Here is a 23,962-nt window from a genome sequence, read left to right on the forward strand (position 1 = left end):
ACAATGTCAGCACAGGCGTTACAAACAGACTTTTAGGATTCGACAGCACCGTCACAAACAGTGAGTAACAGTGCTCATTAATGCCTGATCTGTGATCAGTGATTTCTGATGGGTAGCTAATTATTCAATTTCACACAGACTTTCTTTCTTAGTTGTTTAATACAGTTTATGCATCAGTGAATCAAGCCAGTGACTAAACGATCAACTTCACGTTGTTTCTCTTAGTAGCACAGCATGAAACAAATCTGTTATTTAAATTGTGATATAACTACAGAGAGCGATGAGAGAATCTCCTTTTATATGGTTCGGAGCTGTCAATCACACATCGCGAGGATATCTGCACACTTGCCCAAACTGCTGTTATAATGACGGATGCGGTTATGCTGCACAACAAAGCTCTTACTGTATTCATGTCGATATTGTGTTTGCTGTTAGTTGTGGTGAAAGCATTTTGTGAGAGAAAACGCATTGCAATAATAACAAGATGACTGCATTCACTCGATAAACAGACTCTGTCCACTCAATGCTCATCACTGCAGACTTTCATGTGATGGGAAAAGATCGAAAAAATGATGCTATAATCAACACTTCCACGATTCAATAATCTCGACAGCTGTAATAGTAAAAATAATAATAATAATAATAATGTATTAAGAGTATCTGAGAGGGGTTCCACATGTAATACGCATTTTGAATTCAAAGATGTATGTTGTGAAAGATTACGACATGTAATATTTTCACTTATCCCTCCTTACATCAAAACTTATTTTTGAAAATAAATTTGGGTTGCAATAACGCAATTGAAGTGAGTGTGACAAACCTTAAAATAAAATATTCACATTTTCAAAAAAATGTTTTGACAAGGGTAGCTGAAAAGCTTTTTCATTTGCAGGAAATGTATAATAATTTCACTGCAAAACCTCAGACTCCTACTGTGCTGCCACTGTCTAAATGAAGCCCTTTCCACCGCATGAATTTGGAAGTTTGGCCTCCAATAATAAGATCCTCAAAATTACAAATGCACTGCTAATGTTTGTCTTTCCCCCAGTGTTTTTGTCCTTCACATGTGAGCTAGGACAACACATAATGGTGAACTCGAAGCCCTTTGACCAAATGAGAAACTACTCTGATTCAAAGCTGTTACTCGGTCTTGAAGTTCATCACCATGAAGCTCATAATGCCCTCAGTCAGTTAGGTCCAAGCTGCAAAAATCTCTGTTTAGCTCAGGGGAAAGAGCAATATTTGAAGAGTCAGTTAAATACAGAATGTGTATATCAACCTGAAACATAAAAATGTGATAACGGAAATTCAAGACTGTGAAAATTGTGAATGAATATATGTTGAATAAAATACTATTATTGCCCACTGAGGCACAGGTAATATATCTATTACACTACCTTTAATAAATATAGTATGGTATGATGGTATGTTTAATGTTTTTAAAATGGTCTAGATTTATAAAGCAAATGAGAATCGCTAAAATTGACTTATTTTATTTTTTGAGACAAAGCATCAAACTGGGTGTTCACCTTATAGATAATCATCATATTTATAATGAAAATATATATATATAAAGAAATATGACATTAATTAAATTATAGGCTATAATAAAATATATATTAAAATATTACGGGATATCATGTACTGCTTTCAGAATATTTTTTTAATATATATAGAATTTTGCTTCCGCATTTTATAAAATTATCATATTTTAATAAAAGTTAAACATTTTATTATAAAAAATATATATATACATTTCTTTTTTTTTTGTTTAGCGCTTTAGCACTAGCTTTTTTTACTTTAGCGCTTAGTATTCACTGCAGTTTATCACTTTACATTGTCTGGCTTTAACATTCCATTAATTCATAAAGAGACAGCAGCGATTCTACAACAAGAGATATTGAGTTTGAAAATAGAGTAATATAATTATAATAGTATAAATTGATTAGTCTGATTAACATGGCGCACACACATCACACACACATACAATTTTACTTAAAAAAATGCAATTTATGTCATTTTTTGACATTGGATACACAATTATGTAAGAATCATTTTGGCAACATTCGTTTTTAAAGTTTTTAAAACTTTCTACTTACAATGCAAGGATAAGTTTTTATTTATGTTAATATTTTTTGAAAGTTTATCAATGGCAGATAATATTAAGAAAACATTCAACTAACGTTACTGCAAGAACTTTAGTTATGAGAACGTTCCCGGTAAGTTGCTGCAGATATGTTTTAACAACACTCAATCTAAGAATCAGTGTGATGATTTTTGACCTAAATGTTATCACTAACAACCATTCATATACAATGTTTGGCCTTCAGGTGGAACAGTCACATCATTTTCAGAGCAACCCTTTTATGTCTCGTAAAGCCTGGTCATGCACAGAAATATAAGTGCATATATTGTGGTTTTGGTTGAAAGTTCCTTGGAACTGGATAGACCAAAGAATTGGGCCATAGCAGGCTCCTTAGTTAAGTATCCAACACAATCTTTCTGAAATGCTCAGGATTGGATGGACAGATGGTGGAAAAGTTGAGACCACCACATCCCTGGGCAATGAGATTAATCATATTATGATATGGTTAATATACTATAAAAAGTCCCAACCCCTCAAAAGTCTAGTGTAACATTGTTCTTCCAATCAGTACATACAACAGAGTAAATTAAACCTTAAAGCTCCAGTGTCTAATAGCAGTCAATTAAAATGCAAACTTTTACTTTTTTCATGCTGGACTTTACTCACATCCCCATCTGATAGCCGTAAAACAAACTAATGATGACCAACAATAAGAATCCAAGCAATTACATCAGTCCCAGCTCATTTTGCTTTACAAATGAGCACCTTTTGCATCTGAAATGGCCTTATAGACTAATACTCGTCCATGTTTGCATAGATGTCCCTCGTGATGACACTTTTTGCTATGGCCAATTTCACTTGAGCTAATTCAAGAAGGCGGAGGGCGGAGTTAAAGGATGAAGAGTATAAAATACAGACATGAAGAGAAAGCTGATGAGAGAAGAGATGAAGGGAAACATCTTATGGAACCAATTAAGCCAACAAAATAAGAAAGAGTAAACAAAAGGTAGGTTGCGTCCTTTCTACATCATTGGTCATGCTGACTGGAATTAAAGATGAATTATTATAATCTTTCTTATTAGGAGTGTAGTCCTGCTTAAAAGTGAGATGTTGATCCTGTTAAACCTGTTTTTACTTCTTGGTGAGTATCTCTTTTACTAATAATAGACAATGTTTTCTCTTAAAGTCTTGACTGGTAACCACTTACAGTTACAGTAAAAAAATATTTAAAAAAATAAACTAATACTGTGAAGCTGAGTAATTAACGTTTTTATTACTATGACAGCTCAGTCCATATTCTAACACAACAGATTTTCTATTATATAAAATAAGAGTGCATCCTTTGCTTGTGCCTCTTTTGATTAATCTTATCATCTCTTTTTCAAATAAGGTTTTAAGCAAATTATTTCTTTGCATGGGCTGATGGTTAACCCTGAGCGTAGGTTTGGTTTTAATACTATAACAAATTTGGATAAATCTACACAGATGCACCTTAAACTGATTATGTCATCTTGTTTAGAGTATTCATTTATAAAAGTTGGTCTACTACTATCTGTACATTGATGTGTCATGTAAAAAAAAAAAAGAAAAAAAAATTATAATAATATTCAGTTAATTAATAATAAACTTTACTGTAAAAAATGTTCCAGATATATAACCATTTTCTATTTATTTCTGAAACAGGCACCGTTGCCATTCACGCCATGACAAACAACTTGAAAGGTACTTAACGTTTCTTTAATCTGTTAATACATTTATTATAAGGACATGCTCTCTGAAGAAACCAACGCATTTTAGATTACTAATACATTTCTAAGAATGTTATGCTTATTATGTACAGTATGATTATTTTGTAATGCAATGTTAAAAATACCAGTGCAGATGTATTATAAAAGAGAATAATATGGGTATTTGCATTTCTTGTTATCCTTTCTAGAGAATATTGCAACCAAGGGAAAGGCTGTACAGTCATCTACATATTACTTAAAGGCTGACGCTGCAATTGATGATATAGATTTTTACTGCACACACACTAAAACCGAGACGAACCCATGGTGGAGGCTGGATATGAAGGATTTACAAATCATTGAAAAAGTGATCATCACTAACAGGATGGACTGCTGCTTTGAACAAATCAACGGAGCAGAGATTCGCATTGGAATGTCCTTGGAGAACAACGGCAACAACAATTCCAAGTGATAACAATTTGCCTTTACATATATAAATGTAACAATTTAAAACAGTTATTTAATTGTAAAATAGGAACATATTGTACAATGTTATATAAAAGGATTTTAAAAAACGAGAATGAGACTCTTGCTCATGTGATACTGCTTAAGTTCATGTAGAATGATTGTTTCATATTCTCTCTTTCTCTCCAGATGTGCAGAAATTTCTGGTATTTCAGCACGTCAGTCTGTTTCCTACTCATGCGGTGGAATGCAAGGCCGTTATGTGAATATGGTCATTCCTGGAGATTCGAAGAATCTCTCTCTGTGTGAAGTTGAAGTCTTCGTAAACGGTACTTCTTGACACCTAAAAAATCTTAGAAAATCTAATCAATCTAATTAGTTATTGAACACTAGATACGTCATTCCACACGAGAAGTGATTGACTCGAAGCAGACCGCTTAGAATATGACAAAAGTCCAACGATGACAGCGATTGAAAAGCATATGGAACGTCTGCTCTCTAGATCGGTCTGAGCAGTGCCGCTTCAAGTCCCACTCACTTACAGTTATTTAGTGAAAAACATGATGCAAGGCAACAACTCCATTCATGATGTAGCTTATAGAATGCACATAGTTTTTTGAGGACATGGAATATTATCAAGGAAAATGACAACACGCATGCAGCGAGTTCAGTATCACAGTGCCGGTTTTTTGTTGTTTATTTTTGATTTTTTCTCCCCGGATAGAACGGGTGCAAATGCAAAATTGATTTTATACAACACTTACAGAAAAGTAGCTATGTCTGTTTTTGGCCAATTTTGCAAACAAAACTATAAGGCTATATACGTATTTAAAGCCATAGTAGAACTGTTGAGTGTCTCCGAGCAGCACACAATGGTGAGTCATTTCTGAATAAATCTGCATTATGAATGAATCAGAAGCCAATTATTCAATTTTCCATTCATAAAGAGAGCCATTTACTTAGTTCCGAATTAAACTGCTGTTTGAACAAATCTTAATGTTGTCTTACAAAACCCTCAATTTAACACTATAAAACAAAAGAATACCATATACCAAAATATATATATATATATATATATTAGTGCTGTCAAAATTAGCGCGTTAACGCATTCGATTAATTTGAAATATTTAACGCGTTAAAAAAAAATAACGCAATTAACGCGGTTGCAGTTTTTTTTATTTCCAGTTGTGGCCTATGTGTGTTCAACGTGCAAAGAAATATGGATAAGACCAAGGAAGGACTTTTAGACGGAAAGTTTCAGTATAAAACTCTGCCAGATTACTCTTCAGTCTGCCACAAGAAACATTACTCTTCATTTAGTCTGCCACAAGAAACAGCAACATTAAAATCATGAACTCAAATGTCATTGTTTAAAAAACAAAAAAAACAATGACTGTAACAGTGCGTAAATCAGACCTTTCTGTAACGCTAACGTTAATAAGCTTAAACGAAAATAAACGAAATAATTGTGTAGCGGAGTATTTTTTGTACACAGTGCCGCGAACTGTCAATCACTCCTGTGCGCGTGCATCACTGTCCTCCTCGCAGCTGCAGCAACTTGCGCTCTCTCTCTTCATCAAGCTTTAAAACAAAAAGGGGACAAAAAGATCATATTGTTTTTGTGCATAGGCTATAGATTAATTAGATAAATGAATATCTAAATTTGTGCCTTGCCGTCTACGGTATTTTTTTAGAACTTAGAAAAAAGATGCTGCAGCCAATGAGCAGCCAGCGGGGGCTGCAGGACGACTCAACCTCCGCAGACAGTTTTTAATGTTTATCAGACAATAAATACTCAAGATTTTGCTTTAGTATAACTCACAACGAGTTTCACACACCTTCTCCGGCCACGTTGAGTTGTTGACACTTAACAGTGGGAAAAGCGACACATGCGCTATTCACTTGTGTAACTTAAGGGTGAATGGGTAATGTAGTTTCTGCTCTGGGTGGGATGAATTAGGAAGCTTGCATTGTGAAGGGCGCTCTGAAAATCGGCAGTGAAGGTAAAAGATTAAAACCTCTATTAAAACAGATGGCCAAATGAGCGTACCGGTACGCTACAAGCACGTTCTGGGCGCACGGAGAGGTGGCGGTACGCTCAAGAGCTATATTTGGAAGTGGCGGTACTGAGTACCAGTGTGTACCGGCCCACTTAAAGCACTGGCAATGACTATACTTTGGAATTTTTTTGCAGTCCACTTAGAATTCAACATGGAAATCATTTTTGTCTATTATTGGCATTGATTGTTTTGAAATTCAAATGGTACTTACATGCCTGTGTTTTTATTTCTGTAATAAATATGGCTTTCAAGCCAACAGTTAATTTGGAGGATATTGATGGTTTATTGCAGGTATGTTGTTTACATGAGAAAATCTGTGTTACAAGTTAAACAAAAATTCCAATAAACAATCATATTTTGAATTTAAATAGTTTCTTTGTCTTGAGTTTACATTAATTATTTACATTTTACATTTACATATCCAAAAAGTTTCAGTCTTTTAATTGCGATTAATCGCGATTAATCGCGATTAATTTTAAAAAATTGTGCGATTAATTAGTTAATTTTTTTTAATCGATTGACAGCACTAATATATATATATATATATATACATACATACATACAGTATTGTTCAAAATAATAGCAGTACAATGTGACTAACCAGAATAATCAAGGTTTTTAGTATATTTTTTATTGCTACGTGGCAAACAAGTTACCAGTAGGTTCAGTAGATTGTCAGAAAACAAACAAGACCCAGCATTCATGATATGCACGCTCTTAAGGCTGTGCAATTGGGCAATTAGTTGAAAGGGGTGTGTTCAAAAAAATAGCAGTGTCTACCTTTGACTGTACAAACTCAATACTATTTTGTACAAACATTTTTTTTTTTTTCTGGGATTTAGCAATCCTGTGAATCACTAAACTAATATTTAGTTGTATGACCACAGTTTTTTAAAACTGCTTGACATCTGTGTGGCATGGAGTCAACCAACTTGTGGCACCTCTCAGCTGTTATTCCACTCCATGATTCTTTAACAACATTCCACAATTCATTCACATTTCTTGGTTTTGCTTCAGAAACAGCATTTTTGATATCACCCCACAAGTTCTCAATTGGATTAAGGTCTGGAGATTGGGCTGGCCACTCCATAACATTAATTTTGTTGGTTTGGAACCAAGACTTTGCCCGTTTACTAGTGTGTTTTGGGTCATTGTCTTGTTGAAACAACCATTTCAAGGGCATGTCCTCTTCAGCATAGGGCAACATGACCTCTTCAAGTATTTTAACATATGCAAACTGATCCATGATCCCTGGTATGCGATAAATAGGCCCAACACCATAGTAGGAGAAACATGCCCATATCATGATGCTTGCACCTCCATGCTTCACGGTCTTCACTGTGTACTGTGGCTTGAATTCAGAGTTTGGGGGTCGTCTCACAAACTGCCTGTGGCCCTTGGACCCAAAAAGAACAATTTTACTCTCATCAGTCCACAAAATGTTCCTCCATTTCTCTTTAGGCCAGTTGATGTGTTCTTTGGCAAATTGTAACCTCTTCTGCACATGCCTTTTTTTTAACAGAGGGACTTTGCGGGGGATTCTTGAAAATAGATTAGCTTCACACAGACGTCTTCTAACTGTCACAGTACTTACAGGTAACTCCAGACTGTCTTTGATCATCCTGGAGGTGATCATTGGCTGAGCCTTTGCCATTCTGGTTATTCTTCTATCCATTTTGATGGTTGTCTTCCGTTTTCTTCCACGTCTCTCTGGTTTTGCTCTCCATTTTAAGGCATTGGAGATCATTTTAGCTGAACAGCCTATCATTTTTTGCACCTCTTTATAGGTTTTCCCCTCTCTAATCAACTTTTTAATCAAAGTACGCTGTTCTTCTGAACAATGTCTTGAACGACCCATTTTCCTCAGCTTTCAAATGCATGTTCAACAAGTGTTGGCTTCATCCTTAAATAGGGGCCACCTGATTCACACCTGTTTCTTCACAAAATTGATGACCTCAGTGATTGAATGCCACACTGCTATTTTTTTGAACACACCCCTTTCAACTAATTCAACTAATTGCCCAATTGCACAGCCTTAAGAGCGTGCATGTCATGAATGCTAGGTCTCATTTGTTTTCTGAGAATCTACTGAACCTACTGGTAACTTGTTTGCCACGTAGCAATAAAAAAATATACGAAAAACCTTGATTATTCTGGTTAGTCACATTGTACTGCTATTATTTTGAACAATACTGTATATATATATATATATATATATATATATATATATATATATATATATTAATAAGGGCCTTACATAAACCTAAATTCACAGGTGAGCCAGGGGAATAGCACAATATTATTATGCACAAACACCTAAGGTTATGCAATGAGTGTGTAAAGTGAATGAACGAATGTAAATAAAAAAGCTAATCTACAGCATTGCGGTTGCCTTTCCGTGCATCTCTCAGATATCAGAACTTGGCAAGAGTAATGTCAACTAAAATACTACATCATACACATTCTACTATTACTATATTTAAAAGGCAATTAATAAAACATTAGCGGTTACAATCATAGGCGGAGTTTCACTTTTGTGCGTGGGGGGGGCACCTACCACCATATGCGGTGTAGCAGTCGATTTTGTTCCCCTCGGAATGTCTGTTTCCCTTTACGCAAACATAGCCTACTACAATTCTTGCATAGTTGCCGAGTTACCATACGTACGATCAGAACTAGCGTGCGCAAGAAGCGTGACTGGATGTACGGCAAGTCAAATAATTCAAAATACCGTCCTAAATCTTAAACTTGAAAATAAATTCAAGACAAGAGGTTTTTCAACTTTAAATGTAAAAACATAAGACAAAAATAACGGAACAACTGCAAGATGAATAATTTAAAAAAAGAACATAAACGGGAGTGTGAGAATCATTTTACTATGCTGCAGTGTAGCAAGAAATTTGTCACTTTTTGGTTTCCTACATCCATGTGTGTTTGGTGTTTTTGCATGCGGGTACGTTGCCAAATCCGTGGAATTTAGGCTACTTTGGCTAAATGTTTGATTAACTATTTTGTTGGGTTTATTACACGGACCTGGCAACCCGATGGGAACCAGACATTCAGAGGGGAACAGAATCGACTGCTACACCGGCCTCGGTTGCTGTGTCAGTAGCAGCAGTGGAATTGATGGTTGAAGTGCCAGAGTTAGAAAACTCCACACTTTTACTAGTGGGTTTATTAAAAAAAAGATGAATGTCCATATTGTTTCTTTAGCATGTAGACTAAAGCGGGAACCGAATGAGAAGAGAGTCCACTCACGTATCTTACCGCGATACTTTGAAGTCCACCAAAATAATATTCTTTTTCAATATAGTAATTAAAAATAATTAATTCTAAACTTACTCATTATATCCACAAAAATTATATGATAGGAAAAATAAAATTAGAAAATATGAATTCTGTATTTATTTTTATTTTTCAAAGCACAAGAGAGGCATTATTTGGCTCTGGTCTGCCCCCCCCCCCCCAAACTCCGCCCATGGTTACAATATGAGACATGAATGTTTGTAGCTTTTCTTTTCTTTTTTCTGTGCACACACACACACATGCACGCACGCACACACACACACGTTTTTGTGAAAAGTGTGTTAATCCCATATGCGTAATGGTTTTTATACTGTACAAACTGTATAGATGCATCCAAGTGCATCCAAGATGGCGTTGTTGTGTGTGGCTGGCCGTCTGCTACCTGTTCTATTTGTGTATATTTTGTTCGTCTTACTCCTGGTCAAGGATGTTACTGCTATTTTGGTTTATGATCGGCAAATGCTTATTAACATATCGGCGTGTGGATATATCGCCGGGTTAGGAACGAAGAGGATCGTGTTCATACTCTCATCCAGATCTGTCTGCTGTGCCACGGGCGCTGTATCGGCTCTCAGTCCCCTGCGCTTTTCCGCTGAAGAAGCGAAGAAGAAGACGTGGGAAACACGGTGGGCGTTCTGTTAAACTCAAGGCAAAACTGTTGATGGAGTCTAGGTCTAATTTTGACTGTTGTGGCTGTGGCTTGTGGGACGATCATCGATTCTTTCACAGCATATGTATCGCTTCAGCAAATTGTACCGACAATCATCACCAATCAACAACTTATACATACGACACCATATCTCCGTAAAGGTAGGGGAGTACATTTCCAAAACCTTCGACCACTGTGTTATGCATCACAGTCAGCAGCAGGTGACTCTTTATTAATCAAATTGGCACTGATTAATGCAAGATCACTCTGAATTAAGACGTTTATTTTGAGAGATTTCCTTACATCGAAATCACTGGATGTTTTATTTGTGACGTGGCTATCTACTGGTGACTTAAGTCCGTTTGCAGACCTTGTTCCCTCACACTGTAAATTTATAAATTCTCCTCAGTCTACAGCCAAGGGTGGAGGTCTAGCAACTGTATTCAAAAACCGCTTTCATTGTCGTCTAGTGGAAACTGAACTCTTTTTTGTGTGTGCAATTTTGAACTGTAAACTTTTCATCTTAAATTGGATGAGCCAGTGTTTTGTGGGCTGATTTATCGGCCTCCTAAATATAACAAAGATTTTATTCAGGAGTTTTCTGAATTTTTAGGGGAAATATTATTGAAATTTGATAAGTTTCTAATTGTGGGGGATTTTAACATTCATGTGTGTTGTCCAGCGGACCCTCTGGTTTAAATCTCATTGACTCTTTTAATCTTGTGCAATCTGTAAATGTACCTACACATGAGCATGGACACACACTGGATATAGTTTTGTCATATGGCATTTCTGTATGTTAAGTGGATGTTTGTGATTTTCTGACCACAAACCACTTATTTTTGGGGTTTCTCTTCCATGCCAGACTGATAAACCTCTTCCAAGTGTACGCCTATGTCGTAGGATAAACACTAGCGTCATTAACTAGTTCGCCACGATGTTTGAAAATAACTATAATGTGAATGATCCACTTTTATCCTTTTCAGATCCTTTGTCTTTGTTGTTTTCTTTTAATTCTGTATGCATAACTATTTTAGATAATATTGCACCCTTGAAGGTGAGGCGTATAAAAACTAAGATAGAACCTTGGTTAAATGATAATACACGTGCACTCAGACAAATCTGTAGGAGGGCAGAGCGTAAATGGCTGAAAGACAGACTCCAAGTGTCCTATGATATATTAAGAGACTCTCTGCAAATATATCAAGGTGCTATTAGAGCAGCAAAGGTACAGTATTTCTCCAACATAATTGAGATAAACTATTTTATACCAAGAGTACTATTTAGCACTATAAACTCTATTATAAATCCGTCCATTGAAATTGTGCCAGATATGTCAATGGATATGTGTGAAAATTTCAAAAGTTTCTTTGTTGAAAAAATTAGGTCTCAAATTCCTTGGGCTACTTATGATATCACAGCTATACCACCTGTTCCTGTGGTGTTTGATCACTTTGATGCTCTTGATCTTCCTAGTTTGAAAAAAATAGTAGATCAGTTAAAGCCATCAGACTCCCCACTTGATATAGTCTCATCAAAGATAATCAAACAGGCTTTTGATACAGTTGGTCCTCGTGTTTTAAATATAATAAATAGCTGTTTGGTACCAGGATCTGTGCCTGATATTTTTAAACATGCTATGGTGCAGCCTGTAATTAAAAATACTAGTCTGAACTCAAATGAGTTAAATAATTTTAGACCTATTTCAAAATTGTCATTTCTCTCAAAGATACTAGAGAAAGCAGTTCTTATTCAATTGGAATCTTTTTTAAATGAAAATTTGCTTTTTGATGAAGAATTTCAGTCTAGCTTTAGGGAACAACATAGTACAGAATATGCACTTTTCAAAGTTCTTAATGATGTTTAATGACTGTAGATTCTGGAAAGGCAGCAGTTTTGGTGTTACTTGATTTGAGCGCGGCATTTGATACTATAGACCACGAGATTCTTTTCTCATGGCTAGAGAGGTTGGTAGGAGTTCAGGGCGTTGTTTTAAATTGGTTTAAATCGTATTTAACAAACATAAGTTTTTCAGTTACCATGGGGGAATTTACATCCTCGTCTGCCCCTCTTAAATGTGGGATACCTCAAGGGTCTATTTTGGGACCAATTTTGTTTTCATTATATATGCTTCCAATTGGTGCTATTTTTCAAAAACACAAAATATCATTTTACTGCTACGCTGATGATACACAGATATGTATGCCTCTAAAAAAAGGAAGATAATCATTCATTAGGGCCTCTTTTAACATGTCTGAATGATTTGAAAACTTTGCTGGCTGCAAATTTTCTTCATCTAAACGAAGGTAAAACTGAGATTGTTGTGTTTGCACCCTCTAATGTTTCTGAGCCACCCTGGGTTGATCTAGGTTCTTTATCTATTTATTGTTAATCCATGGTGAAAAACTTGGGGGTAATTTTTGATAACTCCCTAAAATTTGACAAACAAGTAAACGCTGTAGTGCAATCAAGCTTCTTTCAATTAAGAACCCTGACAAAAGTCAAGTCATTTTTGTCATTTGAGGATCTAGAGAGAGTAATGCACACTTTTGTGACATCACGTTTAGACTACTGTAATGCTTTGTATGCAGGAATTAATCAGTCGACTTTTAGATGTTTGCAAATTGTTCAAAATCCCGCAGCTAGATTGCTGACAGGATCTCAGAAGCGGAGCCATATTACTCCGATTGTATTTTCTTTACATTGGTTGCCTATCCGCTATAGAATTGATTTTAAGATTTTGTTGTTTGTATTTAAATCTCTAAATGGTCTGGCAACATCCTATCTCTCAGATCTATTGCAGATATATTCTCCATCAAGATCACTTAGGTCCTCTGACCAGAAAATGTTAATTGTCCAAAAGTCTAGACGCAAACTTTGGGGTGATCATTCTTTTTCTGTGTTGGCACCGAAACTCTGGAATAGTCTGCCTTTGCATATTAGAACTGCCTCCACAGTGGTATCTTTTAAATCTTTTTTTAAAAACTCATCTTTTTTCTCTGGCTTTCCTGTCTAAATTAAATAGCTGAGTAAGTTTATTGTTTGTTTTATGAGAGTAGCTAGATATTTGTATAGTATTGTATGTTAGTATGTTTTCAAATTGTACAGCACATTGGTCAACTACCTGTTGTTTTTAATTGTGCTTTATAAATAAATTACCTTACCTTACCTATTCTATGGCCCTACACCAACCCTACACCTAACCCTAACCCTCACAGGAAACTTTCTGCATTTTTACTTTCTCAAAAAAACGTATTCTGGATGATTTATAAGCGTTTTGAAAAATGGGGACATGGGTTATGTCTTTATAAGTCTCCCTCTCTTTGTAATTTCTGTGTCATACCCATGTCATTATACAGTTAAAAAAAGACTCGCTCTAAAGAGACATAGTTATGTTATGAAAATGTGTGCCTTGAATTAATTCAGTCATGTTTTCATACTTTAAGACCTGCAAATTACTTAAATCAATTTCCATATTTCTAAACTGTGTAGGAACCCTTACTGTTTTAATTAGAAGATATTTTAATATTTGTGTATCGTGTATCTGTGTATTTGTGCAAACTCCTCAGATGAGAAGGAGACTTCTAATGTTGACCCTACTGTTGTTTGTCAACCACCCACAAACCCATTACCTTCCAAAAATGAAAAGTTATCATGGTCCAGCTCACCAACTGAACAACAGGGTAGACTTAGTGCTGCTAATGTCATGAAAATGGTCCCAGGGCCCACTAGATATGCTGTCAGCAATGTCCAAGATATAAAATCAGCATTTTATCTTTTCATCAGACATCAATTGAAAAGAATGTACTTTAAATGATAAACTTAGAGGGTAGGCGTGTGTATGGGGAAAGACTTCGATGTGACTGACTTGCAAGCCTACATTGGGTTGCTCATTTTGGCAGGAGTCTACAAGTCAAAAAGAAGAAGCAACAGCAAGACTTTGGGATGCTGACACTGGAAGGGCAATATGTCGCCGCGTAATGCTAGCGACAGATGCGTCTCTCACCGGCTGGGGTGCGGTCATGAGTTGCCACCCTGCCCACGGTCTGTGGAGTGACCGCCATCTGACATAGCATATCAACTGCCTGAAGATGAAGAGGCCCGGGGAATGGAAGCACCCCGAGGTGGTGAAACAGATATGGAGAATATTTAGTCAGGTGGATCTGTTTGTGACTCAGAAACATTGCACTGTCCCCTTTGGTTTTATCTGACTCATCCGGCTCCACTGGGGCTAGATGCCATGGTGCTGACTTGGCCGAGGCTTCGTCTGTGCACTTTTCCCCTGATCACTCTGCTCCCAGGAGTTCTGCTGAGAGTATGCTGGGACAGGGTCCATCTTCAATTAGTAGCCCCGTTCTGGGTGGGCCGAGTATGTTTCTCGGATCTGATTTCTCTCCTCGACGGCGCTCCATTGGAGATTACCATCAGGAGGGGTCTCCTCTCACAGGCGGAGGACCCGTTATTCCATCCCCGCCCGGAGCTATGGAAGTTATGGGAGTGGCCCCCTGAGGGGGCACATCTCGTAGCTTTTGGCTTCTCAACCGAGGTTGCTGAGATCATCCTTCAATCCAGAACTCCATCCATGAGGAAACTGTACACCTTGAGGTGGAAACCTTTCACCTCCTGGTGCGAAGACTGCCAGCACGACCCAGTTAATTTTGCAGTTGGGACAGTTCTGGAGTTCCTGCAGACCCCTCTCTCTCCAGGTTTGACCCAATCCACCCTGAGGGTCTATTTGGCGGCCATTACAATCTACTGCGCCCCTCTTGGTGACCATTCAGTGGACAGACACGCTATGGTTATATGTTTCCTCTGTGGTGCACTGAGGCTGAGGCCTCCGGCCAGAAGAAGCTTATGCTAAGTGGTTGATCAAGATGCTATCCTAAAACCTTGAGTCCTATGATCTCCCCTCACCATTGGGAGTCAAGGCTCAGTTGAACAGAAGTATGGCAGCCTCCAAGGCCTTGTTGTCAGGTGTGTATATACAGGATATCTGCAACGCAGCCGGGCGGTCCACGCCGTAGCGTTTCGGACGCAGCCTCTCATTCCCTTCAGAGAAATGTTATAATCATAAAATAATTGTATGTCACAAGTAAAAATAGTCTAATCGCAAAAAGAACAGTCTAAATCAAATAGTCTAATTGTTTTATCAAGTAACTGTACAGCATTCAGATTTCCGTTTTACACTTCCCATTAACATGCAACCTGTATCTGTATGTTCTCCAGATACACATTGAAAAGAAAAGTGTAAACAAGGAGTTTATAAATGTTATCTGATCAGCATGTCCTGCTCCAGAGGTAGTTGAGGATGCATTGAAATCATCAGAAAAAAAGACTGAGAACACCCGTGGAGACTAGTGAAACTCCTACACTTATCTTTGATTTGTAAAATGCCCTGCGACTGAAAATGCTTTTAAAAAGAAAACCCGCCACTTCAGGTTGACTTTGCACCTGGCCATTCTCTGAAGACTTACTGGGGCAGCTGTGGTTCAATGGTTAGAGTTGGACTTGAAACCCGTAGGCTGCTGGTTTGAGTCTCGGTGCTGGCAGGAGTTGTAGGTGGGAGGGAGTGAATGAACAGCGCTCTCTTCCACCCTCAATACCCATGGCTGAAGTGCCCTTGAGCAAGGCATTGAACCTCCAGCTGCTCCCCAGGCGCTGGATAAATAGCTGCCCACTGCTCCGGGTGTGTGTTCACGGTGTGTAAGTGTTCCCTACTAACTGCTGTGTATGTGCGCCTGGATGGGTTAAATGGAGAGCACCAATTCCGAGTATGGGATATACAGTACTCTGCAATTTTTTTTTATTTTGTAATATTGTGCGGAAAGACAGATCCGATCAGTTATCCAGTAAAAAAACTGTATTCATAAGTCAGTCAAAAAAATAAGTCAGTTGATGTTACCAAGTGTAAACGTACAGAGTTCTGATTGACTGATGATCCGATCGGCTTGATCACATGTTAATGCCAAGTGTAAATACAGCCTGTCTGATTGATACAGATAAAGGATTTGCTGCACAGCCCTAATTGCAATCACACTTTAAGTTTACATTTCACAAGTTGCTCAAGAGCCTATAAAACAACATCTCTGGGATAGTGGAGGGATTACTACTGAGTTGTCCTAGACTGTTTCGCGCTGATGGATTACACCCCATTAAAATCGGAGCGGAGCTTCTCTCTGACAACATCTCCAGGACACTTCGCTCCATGTGACTAGTAAAACAATTGTCAAATAACCATTATGATGAGTTTTGTTCCACCCGCTTAAATGCTAAAAGTACTTTCGCTGTAAAAACTATCAAGACTGTGTCTGTTCCCCGAATAGTGAGGTCAAAATATAAATATAATGTAGGATCTAGAAAAAATCTTATCGTAATTAAACCAGAAAAATGTAAAGTAAATGAACAAAAACAATTTTTTAAGTTTGGGCTCATAAATATTAGATCACTCACACCAAAAGCAGTTATTGTAAATGAAATTATCACAGATAATAGTTTTGATTTACTCTGCTTGACTGAAACCTGGCTAAAACCAAATGATTATTTTGGTCTAAATTAGTGATGTGTCGTTCTTGAACGATTCGTTCATTTTGAACAAATCTTTAATGTGACTCGGGAAGAACGAGTCGTCTCGGGGAGTGATTCGTTCAGTCGCGCATGCGCATTATTCTATGGGTTCTTTTCTAGTAGCAGTAATTCACCTGTCAGTCAATGCAGTCTTGAGCCGGAAAGAGAATTGATTAGTTCATAGTTCGGGTCTATCGGGTTTTTGACTCGTTCCTTGATCACGTGACAGCCCCATACGCTTACCCAATGCAGTCTGAGCCGGAAAGAGAATTGATTAGTTCATAGTTCGGGTCTATCGGGTTTTTGACTCGTTCCTCAATCACGTGACAGCCCAATACGTTAAACCCAATGCAGCATGAGCCTGAAAGAGAATTGATTAGTTCATAGTTCGAGTCTATCGTTTTTTTTTTTTATTGGCTAGAGTAATTAGTTCATTTACAACTTTCCTTACAAAATGGGTGCGTAGTACTTATTTATTAGTAGTATTATTTACTCTTACAGTAACGTGATGCATTTCTGGTTTCAAATTATTGTTTTTAATTTCTGTCATGGTGATACTTTTCCATAACACTGAATGTGGAAATAAAGAGTTGGTTATGCTTAAAATGTTGATCTTTTTTTCTGTCTGTTTGTTTGTTTTTGTTTAGTTGTGCAGTTATTAAATCAGATTGTCTGTGTAAACCATACTTTTGTAACATATGACACTTTATAAACATTAAAAACACTGTACATACTTTTGCATAATTGTTTATTGTTTATTACAGAAAAGCTTTGTAACAAAGAGGACAACTATTCCAAAATAAATTAAAATAATAAAAATGTAAATAATTAAAAATTAAATTAAATTTAAAAGATAATAAAGCCACAGGGTCTAATAACCTTAACAAATGAACTTTAAAAGTACAATATAAAAAAAAGAAAAACTAAATATTGCACAACAAGTTATTCCCAAAATAATTTTAAACCATTTGAATAAAAAATAAATGAAAATTAAGAATACTAAAGCTACGGAGCCTTATAACAATAACAAATTACCTTTTAAAATCACAACAACAAAAATATTGCACAACAAGCTAGTCTTTTTCTAAATAAATAAGCTTTAAAATAAATAACTATATTTGAAGTTAATTTAAACTATATTTGAAGTTAATTTAAATCTATATTTGTGGCTATATTTTTTAGGACTTGCTTTAAGGCATGTTTACATTATAAAAAAAACAAGCTCCCTGACCTTGGATGGGCTGAGTCTGTGAGTTCTTCTATCTGAGATAATCTGCCCAGTTTTAGAAAAAAAAATTCAGATGGCACGGATGTGGCAACAATGCAAAGTCTTGTCTTTGTGACTTCAGAAAGGCTTGTGTATACTGGTGAACATCTCCTCCACCAGGCCAGAGGGTCTGATGTGCGGGGTAAGAGTGGCTCTGCAAGGTTGGCCATCATAGCATCTGAGGTCTTAGAAGAGGTAGCAGAAGGCCTCAAGCTTGCTACCCTCTCGTCAAAGTCTTCCCAAAACATGGCCCCTGCACTGGCAGTGCACCAGGATCTGAAACTCCTCACTCTGAGCTGGGTTAAAACTGTTAAAGCTGAAGTTATCATAACCTTAATGTCTTTAACATTTGTCTTTAACATTAATAATTCAAATTCAAAATGTTATTTGCTTTTAATGTGTCATTATGTCCTTTTTTGAGCAATCTTCTTATACATATATTACACGAATATGTCAAGTCTGCCTAGGAAAAGCAAAAGCAAACTCGACCCGAAAGACTCATGAGATGAACTAATCAATTATCTTTCCGGCTCACGACTGCGTTAGTTTTGCGTATGGGGCTGTCACTTGATTAAGGAACGAGTCAAACTCAACCCGAGACCCGAAAGACTCATGAGATGAACTAATCAATTCTCTTTCCGGCTCGAGACCGCGTTGGTTTCGCGTATGGGGCTGTCACGTGATTAAGGAACGAGTCAAACTCGACCCAAAAGACTCATGAGATGAACTAATCAATTATCTTTCCGGCTCAAGACCGCGTTAGTTTTGCGTATGGGGCTGTCACGTGATTAAGGAATGACTTAAACCCGAAGACTTCTTGTCAGATAAGAGGTGAGATGAGCTTATCACAGACTGCAGACCCAGGTAAAGAATGAGTATTTTTTCTTTATCTCATAGCATTTTAGTTTTGTATTGTTTGTAGTGTGATTAACGTTTGCATAAGTACTAGATATGTTGGGGAGGTAGCACTTAATATTTTAATAACATTTTGCTAAAATGAACGAAATGAACGAAATGACTCGAAAAAGGATTCGTTCATTTTGCTGAACGAGACTCAAAAAGTCTGAGTCGGTAAAATGATCCGAACTTCCCATCACTAGTCTAAATGAGTCTACTCCACCAAACTACTGCTATAAGCATGAGCCCTGTCAGACTGGTCGTGGCGGGGGTGTTGCAACAATATATAGTGATATTCTCAATGTTACCCAGAAAACAGGATACAGGTTTAACTCTTTTGAAATACTTCTGCTAAATGTTACTCTGTCAGACATGCAAAAGAAATCTAATGTATCTCTTGCTCTGGCTGCTGTGTATAGACCACCAGGGCCATATACAGAATTCCTAAAATAATTTGCAGATTTCCTCTCAGACCTTCTAGTTACAGTTGATAAGGTGCTAATCATGGGAGATTTTAATATTCACGTTGATAATGCAAATGATACATTAGGACTTGCATTTACTGACCTAAAAAACTCCTTTGGAGTCAAGCAAAATGTCACCGGGCCCACTCATCGTTTTAATCATACACTAGATTTAATTATATCTCATGGAATCGATCTTACTGCTATAGATATTGTACCTCAGAGTGATGATATTACAGACCATTTCCTTGTATCGTGCATGCTGCGTATAACTGATATTAACTATATGTTGCAGCGATACCGTCTGGACAGAACTATTGTTCCAGCCACCAAAGAAAGATTCGCAAATAACCTACCTGATCTATCTCAACTGCTATGTGTACCCAAAAATACACATGAATTAGACGAAATTACTGACAACATGGACACTATTTTCTCTAGTACATTAGAAGCTGTTGCCCCGATCAAATTGAAAAAAGTTAGAGAAAAACGTACTGTACCATGGTATAACAGTAATACTCACTCTCTCAAGAAAGTAACTCGTAGTCTTGAACGCAAATGGAGAAAAACTAACTTAGAAGTTTTTAAAATTGCATGGAAAAACAGTATGTCCAGCTATAGACAGGCTCTAAAAACTGCTAGGGCAGAGCATATACACAAACTCATTGAAAATAACCAAAACAATCCAAGGTTTTTATTTAGCACAGTGGCTAAGTTAACAAATTACCAGACGCCACCTGATTCAAATATTCCACCAACGTTAAATAGTAATAACTTTATGAATTTCTTCACTGATAAAATAGATAACATTAGAAATACAATAGCGAATGTAGATTCTACATCATCTAACACTTCAGTTTCATCCATCGCACCCAAAGATAAACTGCAGTGCTTTACAACCATATGACAGGAAGAGCTAAATGAACTTATCACTGTATCTAAACCAACAACATGTTTTTTAGATACTGTACCCACTAAATTACTGAAAGAGCTGCTACCTGTAGCCAAAGAACCGCTTCTCAAAATCATTAACTCGTCGTTATCTTTAGGTCACGTCCCAAAACCATTCAAGCAGGCGGTTATCAAGCCTCTTATTAAGAAACCAAAACTAGATCCTAGTTTACTGGCAAATTATAGGCCTATTTAAAATCTTCCATTTATGTCTAAAATTTTAGAAAAAGTTGTGTCTGCTCAATTGAGCACCTTCCTGCATAAAAATGATCTGTATGAAGAATTTCAGTCAGGTTTTAGGCCCCACCATAGCACAGAAACTGTACTTGTTAAAATCACAAATGACCTGCTCCTTGCGTCAGACACATTTCTACTCTTACTTGATCTTAGTGCTGCGTTCGACACCATAGATCATGACATACTCATAGATCGATTACAAAACTATATAGGTATTCAAGGGCAGGCTCTAAGATGGTTTAGATCCTACCTGTCTGATCGCTACCATTTTGTTTACTTAAATGGGAAGTCATCTCATTTATCATCAGTAAAATATGGAGTGCCACAAGGATCCATCCTAGGTCCCCTTCTATTTTCAATATACATGTTGCCCCTTGGTAATATTATTAGAAAATACGGAATTAGCTTCCACTGTTATGTTGATGATACTCAGCTATATATCTCAACGAGACCAGATGAAACTTCTAAATTATCTAAGCTAACAGAGTGTGTTAAAAATGTAAAAGATTGGATTGACAAATAATTTTCTTTAATTAAATTCAGATAAGACAGAGATACTAATTATTGGACCAAAAAACACTACACAGAATCTTGTAGATTACAATCTGCAACTAGACGGATGTACTGTTACTTCCTCTACAGTCAGAAATCTGGGTGTTACTTTAGACAGCAATTTGTCTTTTAAAAATCATATATTCAATGTTACAAAAACTGCATTCTTCCATCTTAGAAACATTGCCAAACTACGAAACATGTTATCAGTTTTTGATGCAGAAAAGCTAGTTCATGCATTAATGACCTCTAGACTGGACTATTGTAATGCACTTCTAGGTGGTTGTCCTGCTTCGTCAATAAACAAGCTACAGGTAGTCCAAAATGCAGCAGCTAGAGTCCTTACCAGGTCAAGAAAATATGATCATATTACCCCAATTTTACAGTCTCTGCACTGGCTACCTATTAAGTTCAGTTATCAGTTACAAATTATCATTACTTACCTATAAGGCCCTAAATGGTTTAGCTCCAGCGTACCTAACTAGCCTTCTACCACGCTACAACCCATCACGCACCCTAAGGTCACAAAACGCTGGACTTTTGGTCGTTCCTAGGATAGCAAAGTCCACTAAAGGAGGTAGAGCTTTCTCACATTTGGCTCCCAAACTCTGGAATAGCCTTCCTGATAATGTTCGGGGTTCAGACACACTCTCTCTGTTTAAATCTAGATTAAAAACACATCTCTTTCGCCAAGCATTCGAATAATTTTTCTTTTTAATTGTGAGTGTAGTTGCATCTGATCAAAGGTGCATTTTTATTCATTAGCTTGGGTTAAACTAATTTTACTTTGTTGGATCAGCAGCTATGCTAATGATGTCTCTATTTTGTTTCTATTTTTACATCCCATGGTAACTAGGATTTACACAAGCTCCAGTCTGGATCCAGAAAAACCTGAGAAGAGATGATGCTGACCCTCAGAGGACCTCAGATGATGCTAACCCTGAATCAACAAACAGAACTAACAATTATGCTAAATGTGTGACTGAATCATATAATAACTTAATTAATAATATTGATAGTTCATCGTCTAGCTGACTACGTCTTGTATTATTATTATTATTATTTTCTAAAATCCTGTCAAATGTGCACAAACTACTAGCTACTACTAAATATTGTAGAAACACAATTTTCTGTAAAGTTGCTTTGTAACGATTTGTTTTGTAAAAAGCTCTATACAAATAAACTTGAATTGAACTGAATTGAATTGTGTCCCTTTGCTGCTTTATATCTGTTGCATGCTGTGTAACTGGGAAACCATGCTGCCGCTAATGGCAATCAGCTGTGAATGTGGAGTGCTGCTTGACAGAGAAAGAGAGAGAGAGAGAGAGAAAAACATGACCATATCCCAAGATACACAAAAAGTATGTCACAGGACGTAATAAAATAGTTTACAATAATGAAATCTCTTGATTTGCTGAAAGATTTCTGATCATCATCAATGTTTAAATCAGTTGAACTGCCTCATATTTTGTGGAAATATATTTCCTGTTTTTACTGAATTTTTGATGTAATAAATGCAGCTTTGACTCAGCCTTGTATATATATATATATATATATATATATATATATATATATATATAGAGAGAGAGAGAGAGAGAGAGAGAGAGAGAGAGAGAGAGAGAGAGAGAGAGAGAGAGAGAGAGATTAGAAGATCTGAATTATTCCAAACTTTTGATTGGTAGTGTATGTCTGCTTGCTTAATTTTATGATAACTTACTTAAATGTAAACTCACACAGAGCTTGATCACTTTCCAGATAGTTTGAAAATAAGGGGTCGTGCTGTTCAGTCCTCTCTACTTGAATACTTTCGGGCTGATCGTGCTGTCGATGGAATAAAATATGCCCCGGGAACAGCATCATTTTGTACTCATACACAATCACAAACGGATCCATGGTGGAGGCTGGATCTGTTGGATAATTACTATATCAGCAGCGTGACCATCACAGGCAGAGCTGACTGCTGTTCACAACGACTCAACGGAGCAGAGATTCACATCGGAAACTCCCTCGAAGAAAATGGCAACAACAATCCCATGTGAGAAATTTACTCTGTTTAGCCATAAGTTTTAAGAGGTGATGAGTTGATGTGAAGTATGCTTAGCTACCAATTTGTCAAAAGGTAAAATAGTTACGTTGTCACATAAAATGTAAATTAATAATAAAAAATAACTGTAAAATAAATCAAATGAGATTAAAGTTGAGAAAAGTCAAAATTAGTTGAAAATAAAGACAAAAATATTGTTTCTTATAGCTCTTAAACTGAGGCCAAAGTGATCTGTGAAACCAGATTAAAGATGGTGAAAAATGCAATATGTAACACATTGTTTGTATTTAGTTGTAAGACTGACATAATTTGAGAAATATTAAAATAAAAATAACAAATAGCTTGTTTTATTAACCTCATTTTTACTTTATTCACAAAACATTATTCAATAGTATTTATTTTATTACTAATTATCTTAATCGTATTATTAGAAGTAGCATTACGTGGCATGAAAATGATGTTGTGATATACAAATACATAAGTGCAAATACCCTGCTGTTGCATTGTGTATATTCTGTACTGGACTACAGACATATTTATCTTTAGTTCATTTTTCTAAGTAGATATTATCTCCTTTACTAATGTTTTTCAGACTTGCTCAGAAAGCCACGTGGTTCTTTATTACCCTCTATATTAATTAGGTTTGAAATGTTTGACACGTTTCCATAATCTCTTTGACTCTCTCTAGATGTG

General features: G+C 36.6%; 1 protein-coding gene across 1 annotated transcript; it reads left to right on the forward strand.

Annotated features, from left to right (window-relative positions):
• Positions 1-23,330, forward strand: LOC113092309 (fucolectin-like). Its single transcript, XM_026257890.1, has 7 exons — positions 1-60; positions 2,904-3,092; positions 3,169-3,227; positions 3,770-3,808; positions 4,023-4,281; positions 4,468-4,607; positions 22,981-23,330. The coding sequence occupies exons 3-7, from the start codon at positions 3,194-3,196 to the stop codon at positions 23,262-23,264; spliced, it is 756 nt and encodes a 251-aa protein (XP_026113675.1). The 5' UTR covers positions 1-60; positions 2,904-3,092; positions 3,169-3,193; the 3' UTR covers positions 23,265-23,330.
• Positions 23,331-23,962: the final 632 nt, after the last annotated feature.

Source organism: Carassius auratus, unplaced genomic scaffold, assembly GCF_003368295.1.
Source record: "Carassius auratus strain Wakin unplaced genomic scaffold, ASM336829v1 scaf_tig00214556, whole genome shotgun sequence".
In the NCBI taxonomy this organism is placed as follows: domain Eukaryota; kingdom Metazoa; phylum Chordata; class Actinopteri; order Cypriniformes; family Cyprinidae; genus Carassius; species Carassius auratus.